General features: G+C 32.3%; 2 protein-coding genes across 2 annotated transcripts; one reads left to right on the top strand and one right to left on the bottom strand.

The window, feature by feature from the left end:
- On the top strand, window positions 1–2,936 carry LOC105161008 (probable inositol oxygenase). Its single transcript, XM_011078555.2, has 10 exons — window positions 1–171; window positions 325–427; window positions 547–628; window positions 875–1,079; window positions 1,164–1,276; window positions 1,373–1,495; window positions 1,827–1,896; window positions 2,181–2,259; window positions 2,364–2,445; window positions 2,630–2,936. Exons 1-10 carry the CDS (start codon window positions 141–143, stop codon window positions 2,654–2,656), a joined length of 915 nt encoding a protein of 304 aa, XP_011076857.1. The 5' UTR covers window positions 1–140; the 3' UTR covers window positions 2,657–2,936.
- LOC105161007 (nudix hydrolase 26, chloroplastic) lies at window positions 4,593–8,978 on the bottom strand. Its single transcript, XM_011078554.2, has 6 exons — window positions 8,707–8,978; window positions 8,557–8,607; window positions 8,127–8,219; window positions 6,950–7,044; window positions 5,041–5,155; window positions 4,593–4,944 (listed from the first exon to the last, which is right to left on the bottom strand). The coding sequence occupies exons 1-6, from the start codon at window positions 8,920–8,922 to the stop codon at window positions 4,879–4,881; spliced, it is 636 nt and encodes a 211-aa protein (XP_011076856.1). The 5' UTR covers window positions 8,923–8,978; the 3' UTR covers window positions 4,593–4,878.

Raw genomic sequence — 14,699 nt, 5'->3', positions numbered from 1 at the left:
TGACTCATCTTTCTTAGTTTGCTTCTGAAATTTTGGCTAAGGACTTGTGATTTTTCAGTATAAAAACTGTGCATGTTCAGCCCTCTAATCCCACAACACAAACAGAGAACAGCACTTTTTTTCTGTTGTTTGGAGTGAAGATGACTGTCTTGATTGAGCACCCTGAGTTTGGTACAACCATTTGTTTTCATCAGCTCCCGTTCAGTCTTTCGATGATCGGTCGTAGCAACCGATCATGGAATGCTGTTTTACTTGTTTCTTGTGATGTTTTTCATGTTAATTCGTCCTGAATATGTTTATGGTTTGATTGTTATTTCTGATAAGGGATCGAAGAAAAGGAACGTAGAACGGTTGCTGACAGCGATGAATTGGTTCTGGATGAAGGATTCGTAGTGCCTGCTAACAATTCATACGGATATTCTTTCAGGTCTTATTTTTTCTTAGTCTTATTTTGTCCGATCATCAGTCTAATGTAAGATCCAAATTAAGTATGTCTAGTTTTCCTACATTGCAAAATCTTGAATGTTCGATGCCTAATTTCAACAGGGATTATGATGCTGAAAGCGAGAGAAAAGAGAGGGTAGAGGAACTCTACCGGCTCAGCCACATCAACCAAACATACGACTTTGTAAGAAAACAAGACAAGAAATCAAGGATGTTTTCTTTCACAGGATTGAATGCAAACTTGTCCCTCTACAAAACGTTAATAAGCAAATTAATCTCTGTGGATTAAGAAAAAGGGCAATCCGTCTCATGTAGGAGGCAACGAGCTTCTTTCTTAAGAATTCAGGGATCTGTTGGGTGTTCTGTTTTCTCTAGTTCAAGATTGCGTTTCATAATGGACTATGAAAAGCTGATGGATAATTTTGTGCAGGTGAAGAGAATGAGGGAGGCATATAGCTCGTTGGATCGGGTTGAAATGAGCATTTGGGAATGCTGCGAACTCCTGAATGAGGTCGTGGACGATAGTGATCCCGACTTGGATGCGCCTCAGATTCAGCATTTGTTGCAAAGCGCTGAGGCCGTTCGGAAAGACTATCCTGATCAAGATTGGCTGCACTTGACGGCCCTCATTCACGGTACTTAAGCTTGCATTTGAACCATAAACTTTAAAATGATTAACAATATTAACTGACCTTATAGTAATTTTTTTTTTGTTGAAGATCTTGGGAAAGTTCTTCTTCTACCTAGCTTTGGAGGTCTCCCACAGTGGGCTGTTGTTGGTGACACATTTCCTCTAGGTTGTGCGTTCGATCCATCTGTTGTTCATTATGAGGTCTGTCCTCTCATCAAGTTCCGACTGACTGCATATGTTTTTCAAATAGACTACATGAAAATAATGTTAGAAAAAATGAAATTCTCAAAATTGCAGCACTTCAAAAGCAACCCTGATCACAACAATCCAGCTTACAACACCAAGTTGGGAGTTTATAAAGAGGGATGTGGACTTGAAAACATTTTGATGTCGTGGGGGCACGACGACTACATGTACTTGGTAAACTTTTTTACTAAAAAATTTATGAAATTGTGTGGTAATTTTAGAATATATCTCCTCTTATTGCACTTGACATAGGCTTGTTATTGGGTAAGGAATCTACCCGGTCTATAGCCTAAAGAGACTTACTATGTTTAGTGTATGGATTTAGACTCGAGGGTTTTAATAGGTTTTGAACCCCAAGAACATTCTATCTTAACCTGATTTTTTGAAATGAATTGGGGTAGAATTTTACTTTACTGATTGATAGGCCTAGCCTGGATTTTGATGTATATAGCTTCTTCATCAATAAGAATGAGATTAAACTCAGCTACAAATATGGTTTATGCAGGTGGCTAAGGAAAATAAGACGACTCTTCCATCAGCTGCATTGTTCATTATTCGGTATCATTCATTTTATGGTAAGGATTTGTATGTATATGTATCTTTTTCATTATTTTGAATTAAGCTCCTGATATTTCAACATATTACGCAAAAAGCCCTTGATTTTAGAGAATTATATAGACAAGTAGATATCTCCCAGCCATCCATTCTTCAGAATGATATTTATAATGTAAGACCAAATAACATAATGTATTAGTGTAAATTTTTACAATTATGGGCTTTTATGTAATATGGCGAAATTTTAAGGGGTGTCTAAGTAATTTTCTTTATATCTTACCCTTGCTCCATATCTTTGGTTAAGCATTGCACACATCAGGAGCATACAAGTACCTAATGAATGAAGAGGATGCTGAAAATCTCAAGTGGCTGCAAATATTCAAGTTAATAGCTATTTCCTTGATTTTTTCTTTTTTGCATTTTGGTCCTGTAACTTCTTTTTTTTGGATTTTTAACCCATTTTTCCACGTATTCTTTGTACATGTAGCAAATATGATCTCTATAGCAAAAGCACAATCAGGGTAGATGTTGACAAAGTGAAGCCATACTATACCTCCCTCATTCAGAAGGTAAAAACTTAGCCCTTGTTTTCTTTTGTGTTCGTTTTCAGTTTTTAATATTTTTTCCAAAAAATAAAAAATAAAAATTCAAATATATGTTTTTTTATATGAATTTCCATTAAAAATCTTCTCGATATAATTATAATGAACTATGAATGTGATTCTTACATATATTACTCTTATGAATGTGCAGTACTTCCCTCCGAAGCTAAAATGGTGAAAAATTCGTACTATCGTAAAGAAGAAAAACGAGTCGAAAATGTTGGCCGGGATGGCGAATTATTGTGTTCTTCTTATGTGAAGCAAGTATTGGTGTGTTTTCTTATTGATATGGCGATGTGAATGAGGTTTTCAGTCTCCTATACGAGTAGAGATGCATTTATGTTTGTGTGAATTAATGAACTTTATTTCTCTTGTATTTGTGAAGAAGTAGTTGTTTAGCAATGCTCAAATAACTTATATATATTTTTTAAAGGGTAAATGCTATATTTGGTTTCTTGAATTTTTGTTTAGAATTATTTCAGTCCCTCAACTTTATTTTTTTATTTTAGTATTTTTGGATTTTAATTTTTGTTTTATTATGGCCCCTCTTATCATTTTTTTCGATGAAAATGTGGTTAAATTTTGAGTTTTTTGGAGAATAAAATGGTCAATATTAAATTTAATTTTCTCACTTTAATCTGTTAAATTTGTAAAATTGTCAAATTAGTCCTTTTATTTAAGTGAAAAAACAACTCTTTTATTTTTTGTATGTTGAATATGATGTAATTGTTTTATGTGAATAATAAAAATTTTGAATGCTTGTGAATATTATAATGACATATTACTTGACTTAAAATAAGTACTCTCTCTTTTTTTTTTTTTGCATTTTTAGTAGTTAAAAAATAAAAAAATATGGATAAGTTTTATAAAATATATCTAATATGAAAATATAAAATTTGATTAAACTTCATATATCTAATATGAAGATAAACTATAAAACAAATCTTAACAATATTTATAAAATCTTTAGATTTGAACTTGGTGGATTTCATATATATAGGAATTCATTCTAACAAGTTTTTTTAAATATATAGAAGAAATTCTGTAAAAGAAAATTCTCATAAAATGAGTCGTATACACATATATGAAATTCACTCACTCCACAGCTTTTATTTTTGTAAAATAAGCAACAATACTGAGGTTACCTTGCGCAATTGATGTAGGTACAACCATCCTATCTGATGTAGGTAAGCATCCCGCATTAGTTGCAGATGAGACCCACTTTTTCCCCTTCAAAAGAGTATCATTCCTGGATGTTGTAACCTTAACAAATCCGAATTGCCTGTACATCTCTCTGATTTGAGACACACATTTCAGAATCTGTTGCTAGCTAGACTACTTTATCAAATGTAGGTTTTATGAAATACATATGATAGCTGAAATCAAAACCAAGCAAGGCCATGAAAGAGGAGGTTATGATTTTGGGAATTTTAGAAAGAATTTTCATTAATTGATGGCAGCAAAATTGAGAGAGCTCTCCTTTTAAATACATTCAGGCATCAAATATTTATCTGCCAACCACCTAATCGCCTCATCCCAAAAAATGAGCAATTTCTATCTCCACATTGTTCGCTAAATTTAACAAATCAAACTTGAACAAAAGTTTTTGTTCTGTAAGCTTTCAAGTTCAATTCGATTAGTGCGAAAATACTAGTACAGAATTAACAATTATCAAATTCCTCAAACTCGATTCATTTTTTATCCAATTAAATCTCGTACGGGTACTATTAGAACAATTATCAAACCAAATTCAAACTCAATATTTATTCAAAAAAGCTTGAACAATAATGTGTGAAAGGTCTACTTGAGTCATTTACAGCTCAATTGCTAACCAAATTAATAATACCTAACTTCATCGTTCCTCCCAGTATCTCAGGAGCCTCATTGCTATTGCTGACAGAATCAACAACCAAACGCCTGACTTATTTAACAAGTATACATCAATTGTCCAGACCTGGGCAACTGCAATATCTTTTTTTTCCCCCTCCAGTTGTTTGAGCATAGAATTAGGCTTAATTGGAGAAAGAAAATTGGTGGAGAAGGTTTCCATCCAAAGGTTAATCCTGCTCGCACAGCGAATGTTTACTTCCCGGAGCTCATTGATGAGAACAAAATAAGTTTTCAAACAGCAACCAAGTTTCAAACACTATGCAGAAGCCGGTATAGTATTCAAGTAGTTGCCTCGTATTATCCTGATTCAAGATTACAAAACCAGAAATTGCAAGTTTAAGAGAATTATTTCAGTATAGACGTGCATTGTTTGCAGAAGATGTTGTCAATGCTGGAGGCATCAACATCTATAGGGTCCGGCCTTTTCTGCATGCATCAGTTTAAGTGATAGGTGGCGCTGATACAATCTAAATTGCTAGACCCGAAATATCTGTAGAAAACTTGAGTTATCTACTGAAGATGTGGAGAGAAAACCTTCAAAACTTCCTGGTATACAGGCTTCTTGAAATCCACTGCCTGCAAAGGGAAAGATTGAGGGAACGATGAAAATTCAGATGCAACAGAATAGAGAAGAAGTATTCACAGTTTTGCAGGATGAGGAAGAAAGCTGACATGATCAACTATTTCTTGGGGTGACATCCATGACCATTGTCCAAACTCGGCTTTTTCAGTCCCATCACCCAAAAGATTGACTTCTTCGTCCTTTCCAGTAAATTTTAGAAGAAACCTGAAGTTATGCACACGATGTATCAGAGCGGTAAAGGATATTTGGCCAAACAAAAAATGGAAGTATCGCTTAGACATGAAAGTATCAATGCAAATATTATCGAGTTTAACCAAAAAACATATACAGACAAATGGCTTGAACCCATCAGCGCCATGAGTAAGCTACAATTAAATAACAAAGCAGAAGGTTCAACAAAATATCTGCATGTAACTCAACAGTAGCTAATATCTGCATGTAACTCATAACTTTCCAGTACAAGACCCTCACTAGAGTAGTTTGGTAGGATTTCCAACAGAAATTTCATCCGTCTACATATAATAAACAAATGATGCTGTAGCCAGATTCGTGCCACACTTAATTCAACCACAGTGATGATCTTCAATGAGCACACATTCTTACAACACAATTTGAAGACCACTGTGATTGAAAATACGAAGAATCATGAATGCTCTTCCACTACTACCAACAAAAATCCCCATATTGTTATTAACCTCAACACCATTCCAAAGTTAATTTAGAATAACACCATCTCTTATCTTTCAAAAATGATTACCACCGCACATGCATCTCCATGCCCACAACCAATCTGAAAACATTATTTCATAGCCAAAAAGAACTATCCAAAGCACATAATGACAATTTCTTATTACGAATTCGAATAACTATCCAGGTTGTCCTGTCCGTTCAGTAATAAAAGTCATCAACGAGTAACAGATCTTTTGATTTAACCTGATTTTTATATAGACAGGGACTCCGAAAAGCCTCCCCCACCTCGGGGTGGTTTTAGTATAAAAAAAAAAAAAAAAAAAAACAACCAGTAACAGATCTAATTTCAAACCTTGAACCAGCATTAGGAGCCACAATATAGTTGCAGAAGAATATAAAGGGAACATGAATAATTAGAGGTCATGCCCTGATTACATGAACATCAGAAGAAACTAATTCCACATAAATGAGTAAAAAACCAGTAACAGATCTAATTTCAAACCTTGAACCAGCATTAGGAGCCACAATATAGTTGCAGAAGATTATAAAGGGAACATGAATAATTAGAGGTCATGCCCTGATTACATGAACATCAGAAGAAACTAATTCCACATAAATGAGTTCTCACTTTTTCCCCCTTATTTTCTGTCTTCAAGCAAATACCATGCAGATGCAGTTTTTATTTGTTTTACTTCCCTAGTTTGAAGCATATGTTTTTGTTTTCAATTAGCAACCACAATGGGAATATGAATCATTCTAGTGCTAATCCAGGACTTGAATGAAGTGGGTAAGTGGATTATGTTTCAATAAAAGGTAAGGGCATTCACATAAGAGATTGCTATGGATAGTGACATGATTTCTAATACATACGTGTTATTAATCTCATTTGAGAAGTCATAAAAGTTTAGGAACTTTAAGTCAAAGAGACAATGAGGGTTTTTGCTTTTATCTACAATAGGAAGTAAAATAAATATAACTATTTGAAGATCGAGTTAAGAACTTGAACTAGGAGAAATAGATGAATAGAAAGACAATCATATAATACTTATTAATTAACTTGGAGAAAAGATATTCAAGACATTAATGAGGTCAGACAGAGACTCACATTAAATAAGTATAAGATAAAGCTCCTATCACAAGTACAATGACATGGACCTAGCATCTAGAACAAGCCCATTTTGATAACATGTCCATTTGGTCAGTGCACCAGAAGGAGGTCCACGTCAACGAAATCAAGAAGGAAAGAAAGCCACAATTTATATAACAAAAAATCACAGATGTAAAGAAATGAGAAAGCAGAAGTCCAACCACTTCTGAGCTTGACCCTTCCAGTCTGAACCCCATTGCCGCTTGAGTTTTTCCCTGACATCTGGTGGGAAATCATATGTCAACCAATATGGCACCTGCAGAAAATATCTTTCAGATGAAAACATAATAATACAGGTCCGCAAAGCCACAATAGCACTCCAGAATATGAAATCTCTGTAGGTTTTGGCAACACGAAAAAGAAAATCCAACTACTACATGATGACCAATAACCATTTCGTTACAGCTTAAAACATATATTGTTTGTTGTTAATAAAAAAATTTAACGAGATTTTCAGTTAAAATCCTAAAGATTTAATTACAAGATAACAGCCTCCTTTATGCAATACACAGAGTTTTAGATGATCCTAGAACTTCCAGTGGACAGCCTGAACTGTAATACCAACGGAAAGATATATTCTTTTACACATCTCAGATGCAAGTAGTGCTTTTCCATTATTATCTACAAAAGGGTTGTCCACTACTCACCACAGAATTTAAGGGAAACACATCAGGCATGGACATAAACATATGAATTACAATGGCTATCAGTATCCACATGAAATGGCAGATTACTCCCTCAATGCAGTAGTATGATTCCGGAGTGCAATAAAGTACTTCCAGAAGCTTAGTAATAACAAATTAATTTTCCAAAAGCACAACTTGTGTTTTTGAAGTCTTAGCAAGAAGCTCTTGGTACTTTCCCCTCCCAATTTCTCCACTCCTCTCAAGGTTCAATATAGTAAATCATTCTAAAGTTCAACCAACCTCCATTCTTCCGTCAACTCATCAAATCTTTTCTTGAAAACCCTTTTGCTTACATCTAGGACTTCTCCATCACATTTTTTATTAATTAGAGATTTTAACACAAGACAATGAGTAAACGGGTACATAACAACAAAGAAACACAGAGTTTGATGAAATGGTAATCACGTAATTGTAAAAAGAAGCAATAAGACATTTGTTTTTCCTTACGAAATGTGTGTTTCACAGGTTACCAGTACAGTTTTTACTTTTAATAATTGTGGGGTTCCCAGCACTGAAGTTGAATTAATAGAAAAAGTAGGCAATTTTCACTCCCTCATGAATGAAGCAAGAGAATTCAGCTCAAACTTTAGAAAACCTATTGAGAGCAACCCAACAGACAGAAATGCAAAAGGAGTAAAATTTTCATTCAAACCTCAGCAACAATATCAGCTGACGTAACACCAGTCTCTTCTCTTAATTCCCTGATGGCAGCATTTCGGGGATCCTCGCTTTCATCAATTCCACCCTACAAAATCATAACACACTTCAACATTGTTCGGAAAAATATCAAATAACATAGGAAGAATATGCCCCTTATACATACATAAGCAAGGAGAAGGCAAGAATACCTCGAGCATTCTCAGAATAACTCAATTTAATCTCAAGTTCATATCAATAAAACAAACTGCACTCATAAAAAGAACCAATGTGGCCTTCAGATAACCAGTAGAAAGTTTCTTGATTATGGTTTTTCATTACGACACTCGAATACAACAGAACCCTTCTTATGTACAGCAGGCAAAAATGCAGTTTATCCACCAAAATTTCAAGAATCCAATAACAACAACCCAATAATATCAAACCTGAGGCATTTGCCAAGCATCTGGTATGTCAAGCCTTGAAGCAGCAAAGATCTAACACGAAACCCAAATGCACAGATAATCATCACTACCCAGAAACATAAAAACCGAATACATACAAACATAAATGCGCAAAGAGACAAAAAACCCCACCTTCTTAGAGGGGTTAATAAGACAAATTCCCACATTTCTTCGGTAACCTTCTGGTGGGCTATCCATGGATGATGATGACAGTGAAGAGAATGGAGCTGGGAGTGAGCGCGCAGTGAATTTCTGGAATCTTGAAGGGCAGTTTGGGAAGAGAAGGTTAGCTGTATTTATACGCTGCAACGGAGAATTCAAATGAATAAAAGATCGGCACAAAGCCATCAGCACAGTGGCACATAGCCGCTGTGGTTGTTTCTCCGAATTTTGCTGCGTCTGCTGGAGAATATCAAATGTCCATAATGTCCCTTTCTCATACTCTTTATCACCGGAATGGAATTTTTCTTCTTTTTTTTTTTTTTAATTCAACTACAAAAACAATTTTACATATTATTATTTACCTACTTATACTATTTATTAAAGTTCAATACCTTAAAATACTTTTGGTAGGCAAAATATAATTTAATTAAAGTACCCCCCACTTATTTTCTTTTTTTAACTTAAATATAACTTATAGGCCTATAAGTGTGATTTTATTTAAAATATAACAACTACCAGTATCTAATTTTGTATTATTTCTTTCAAAAAATTGATATAAATTTAATTCTTATGCTGTTGTGATAAATAAAGTATTGTGTTTAATACATTTTTTTAATATTGATTAATTATTTAATTAAATAAATATAATATAAAATTAAATTATGCACTCACATCAGGTGTGTTTCGATTGATTTTTTTTATATTTAAACTGGCATTATGCCATCCCTCATTGCCCATATTATGTATTTGTATTCTGATATAGATTCCAAAAGCTACAATGAGAGTATCATTAGAATAATCCCTCCACTCCTTACTTATTTCCAAATAGCAACTTGATTTATTGGTTTGTTTTGAAAGATGGCTTCTGTTCTTTTAGAAAACAGTGGGAGATGTTTAAGGTAATTTGGGTGAGTGTTTAAGCTCCTTTCCTTATTACTCCAAATGCTTTGGATAATCTCTTAAAGATGTCATAGAACTGGCAAAACATATATAATTTGGTTAGGGCTAAGCTGAAGAGAGTTCCAGCAATGCTCACTGACGCTCAAGTTAGTGTCATGTTTACGGTCTCTATATAGGTGTCAATAGTTGGGGTAGCAAAAACTGTATCTGAGCTTAGAGAGACAATATTTTAATAGTTTTATGCAGTGGTCCGTGCATACCGAAGTAAAAAGTGACAAATGGTGGTCCCAACAGACAAGGTAGTCGTTCTGTCAGGCAATCACGCATGTTCTTAGTGTCGTGTTTACGATCTCTATGTAGGTGTGAATAGTCGGGGTAGCAAAAGTTGTACATGAGTATAGAGAGACAATATTAATAGTTTTACGGTGTACAGTGGTCCGTGCATACCGAAGTAAAACAGTGACAAATAGTGTTCCCAGCAGACAAGGTAGTTGTTCTGTCAGGCAAGCACGCATGTTCTTAGTGTCATGTTTACGGTCTCTATGTAGGTGTGAATCGTTGGGGTAGCAAAAGTTGTACCTGAGCTTAGAGAGACAATATTAATAGTTTTACGGTGTGCAGTGGTTCGTGCATACCGAAGTAAAACATTGACAAATGGTGCTCCCAGCAGACAAGGTAGTTGTTCTGTCAGGCAAACACGTATGTTTTTTTCACCAAGTACAGAGGTCCCGTGGATTCCTTGGGTACTTAAGAAATATTAACAAGTGAAGAGCCTTTTTCCAGGACCTTGAATGTATGATTCCGAAAGGTCTCTTTAGAAGTCCTCTACAATGATACCATTCATATGAAGGTCTCTGTTACTCTTAAATGCCTCTAGTGTATTTTCATAAATATTCCCACATCAGAAGTTCCCCCGTTATCAAGTTTTGAGGAAGCGAAGCTTGGTAAATGGATTCGAGATGACCTTCAAGCCTTAGCAAATATCCCATCAATTTTTCTGAAGGTCTGCAAAGATTTTTGAACTTTAAATAATTTGACGTTCGAATATCGATTCTGTCATCTGAAATTTGGATTTCAGAACCTGATATATAAGTCTTATAACTATAGCATGCCTACTAATCGTGTCCTTACATTTGTGAGCTGTTGTTACTCACTGCAAGTTTGTGGCTAACAAGAGGCAATATACCTTTATTAAACCCACGCTTATCATAATAGGTTTTAAATACTGGTGCTTAACTGCAAAGTAACCCTTTGTCTTTTTTGTCAACTTTTTCGTTTTTGCTGAATAACCTTGCTTGTTCCAAATAACTCTAACTCTTGAAATTTTACCAGGTTCGTGTTCCAAATTTTTACATAAATTTATAAGTAATAAAATAGATTGCATAATGTATATTATGCTATAAATATACCAAAATATAGTATGAAATTTTATTTTATTATTATAAATATAAACTACTAATTAGTTTAGAAAATCATACTGAACAATTTAAAATTATAGAAAAGTATCCATTATCTGGAATAATACAATTAAAATATATAAAAATATTTTATAGTTGAGATTGATATATGTTCACAATCTGTAATAAATTTATATATTTATAAATGTTAGTATTACATTGATGTAACTATCATCTTAAATTGTTGAACAACATCGGGCCGTCAAAATTCGGATCAAACAGTTAAATATGATCAAACTTACAGAAAAATATGTTTGGTAAAGTTTTAAACTTATTGGATATACGGATGTCGAGATATCGTACTCGTAACATAAGAGTAATCATTCAAGATAGTGTATCATGGAATCAGACAATGTGATTTTAATCATACCATCTAATATGATCTATTGGACACAGTTTTATATATATTTAAATTTGGTATAAATTGGGTGCCCGAATTTTAAGATATCGTAAATAAAATAATAATTAAAATAATTAAAATTGTTCAACCATCATCATCATCATCATTATCATCATCATTATTATCATTATTATTATTATTATTATTATTATTATTATTATTATTATTATTATTATTAGATTAATTCATAGGAATCACTAAATTTCAATATAAATTTATAAATAATAAAATAGATTGCATAATATATAGTATGTATCTTGATATAAATATAAAACTCAAAAATAGATAAAAAAAATCATACGTGAATTACTTGTCAATTTAAAAAAAGTATAATACAATAGAAATATATATTAAAATATAACATAAAATTTATATATGTCATATTAAATAATAATTTGAATTATAAAAAAATTTCCTAATATTGAATTCCATCACTCGGAGTAGGTGATTTGACAGTTTGGGATGGTACAAAATATCCCTCTAAAACAAGAGATACACTACATTTATAGGTATGGTCAACATGTGACCAATTAGGCCGAGTTTCACCATGATTATGTCACTGTTGTCGTACGACGGGAAAATTATCTGCATACTAAGATACTACGTCAGTATTCAGAAGACAAACCCTTCGTTCTTGAGTATTACATGGATCGCTGTGACCTATAACATGACACTTCAATTTAATAAGAATACTAGATTGATTTTCTAGAAGAGAATGACATTCTACAAATAGAAAAAAAAAATCCATCAATAATTTAATTTCTGGACCTTAGGTGAAGAAATTTGAAATCAAAGTGGATTGATTGATGAATTAATTTATACTTAATATATAATTACCATTTACCAATATTAGTCTAACTCATGATTTAATAAGAACTAATCAAGATATGTGTCCAGTTCACCAGACAAAAATGATCTGATATAAAATCATCACGAACCAGAGAAAATGGGCTAAGTTCATTGCTGAAATTTAGGGTACTTGCAATAGCTTTTACTTTATGGTGAAAATAAGTTGTAAGTTAAGTAGTAGTGAAAATTAAGGCGATTTATTTGGCAAGAACGGAATCGACGGAGGTATCAATAGTTGGTTCGCGATGCAGTGTCCTGTGCTCGAATTATTCTTGATGGGTTTAGACTCCATATACTTAGTGTTGAACTACCTCATGGCATTAGTACTATCGCCTTGTAGTATGGAGGATACCATGGCCTACTTAAATTGCCATTTAATTTGTACATTATGTACTTTTCCTTAATGAAATTTACCATTACCGAAAAAAGAAAATTAAGGTGTTTGAAAACAAAAGTGAAAAAGTGGAAAAAAGCTAAAGTCAAAGTTTTGAGAAAACAACTTAATATTAACAATTTTACCAATACTCTGTAGAAGTCAGTAAAAACGGAGTTAATTATAGCTTTTGATTTAAATCGTGATAGTTTATAAACAACAGTGTAAATCAACTTAATATTTATAATTTTACCAATAAAATACAGAAACTGTACGAAACTAGAAAAGGGATTATCTCTCAGCAATCGAAGAGTATTGATGCCGATTTGAACTTTGAGGGTTCTAATCCCCCAAATTGTACTTTGAAAATATTGATAGAAATGAAATCAAATGCTTTTACTTAAAATATAAAAAGAAAATAATAGAAATGGAAAACTAAATTAATGTGGAGACTATTAGCTACTTCCATTATGTCATGACCCATAAATGTCAATTTATGCATATACAAACAATTACTCAGATTTAAATGTAGATCCCATGTACATATATATTCATATATGTTAACTGCAAATCTAACTTAAATTATATATATTTCAATTTCTTAATTTAATACTTTAGTACATTGGCATTATAAATTTAATATTATTGTTAGAAATAATTATATTTACACACCTTTGTCTATAAACAGAAACAATCTCTATTTTTTATGTAGTCACATAAACTATCTATGACTGGAAAAAAATTGGATAATTTGAGTAATAATTTGACGTTTCAAGACGGTGTATGTGTAATTCTTTTAAAAAAAGGGGTAATTTGTGTAAATGATGCTGGCATTTTTTGAGGATTTATATTTGATTTTTCAAAAGATAAAGATGATTTGTATAAATAGACCATAGATCAAGGAGCGGAAATACGATGACCCCTTATTATTATTATTATTATTATTATTATTATTGTGTAGTAAGTGGAAAGATTGTGAGGTGAAAAATGGCAACTATATTCTGATGAGAAAAAGATAATAAGAATAAATCAATAAAAAATATATCAATAAGATGTAATTCAATTGGCGAAATTGAGGTCCCATGTGTTGAATTATACCAAGATATAATACTGTCATATTTTAATAGTAGTTATGTGTATATTTTAATAGCAGTTATTGATTAATTATTGATATTTGATATTAATAATTAGTATATTAATTATTATAATTATTAGTAATTAAAATTATAATGTAGTGTTAATCAATTTACAGAAAAAAGAAAAAAAAAAAAGAAAGATAAGTGGAATTTTGGGGGTAAAAAAGGCTTTTGACATATATAGAAGAACACCCTGTCAAAGGCAAAGACTTCACATCTGTCCAAAACCATTGGCAACTAACTGTAGGCCACCTCATCATTCACCAACTTTTTTATATTCTCCTCTGCCCCCTCAACTTTATACTTATTCTATTTGTGCCCCTATCTATTGCAAAATGAAAATTAAATCCGGTCCTACTTGGTTTTATGATTTTTCAATCTTGGAGAGGATTATTATTATTTTCTTTGTAAAACTAAAAGCATTTTTTTGATATTATTTAATTAATTTGATAGTGGGAAAAATAAATTATGTGTCATTTTATTAGTTTCCATCTCATCTAAAATTAATAATATTAACTATACAATAATTGGTTAATTTGAAACGAAGAATTGCAATAATAAAAAAAACTAATAAATTATGAGCGCAATTTTTACCGATAAATTGAAAATTAATATTAATATTTACATATAGATCGAAAAGATGGTGTAATCTTGTTCCGAAAAACGAGTAATCTGGATATAATATTTTTTTTTCTTAATGGTACTAATAAAAATGAAGCAAAATAGAAAAAAAAATTTAAAATTCAATTAGATTTTTTTTTGAACAAAAAATTTGAATTAGATTATTGTGTTTGAAATTATATGATTTTACAAATATCAGGAGGATTTTGTAATCTCGAAATAAATAT

The sequence above is a fragment of the Sesamum indicum genome, linkage group LG4, assembly GCF_000512975.1.
Source record: "Sesamum indicum cultivar Zhongzhi No. 13 linkage group LG4, S_indicum_v1.0, whole genome shotgun sequence".
Lineage (NCBI taxonomy): Eukaryota > Viridiplantae > Streptophyta > Magnoliopsida > Lamiales > Pedaliaceae > Sesamum > Sesamum indicum.
The sequence above is the reverse complement of the archived record's forward strand: the minus strand, read 5'-3'. Positions and strand labels throughout refer to the sequence as shown.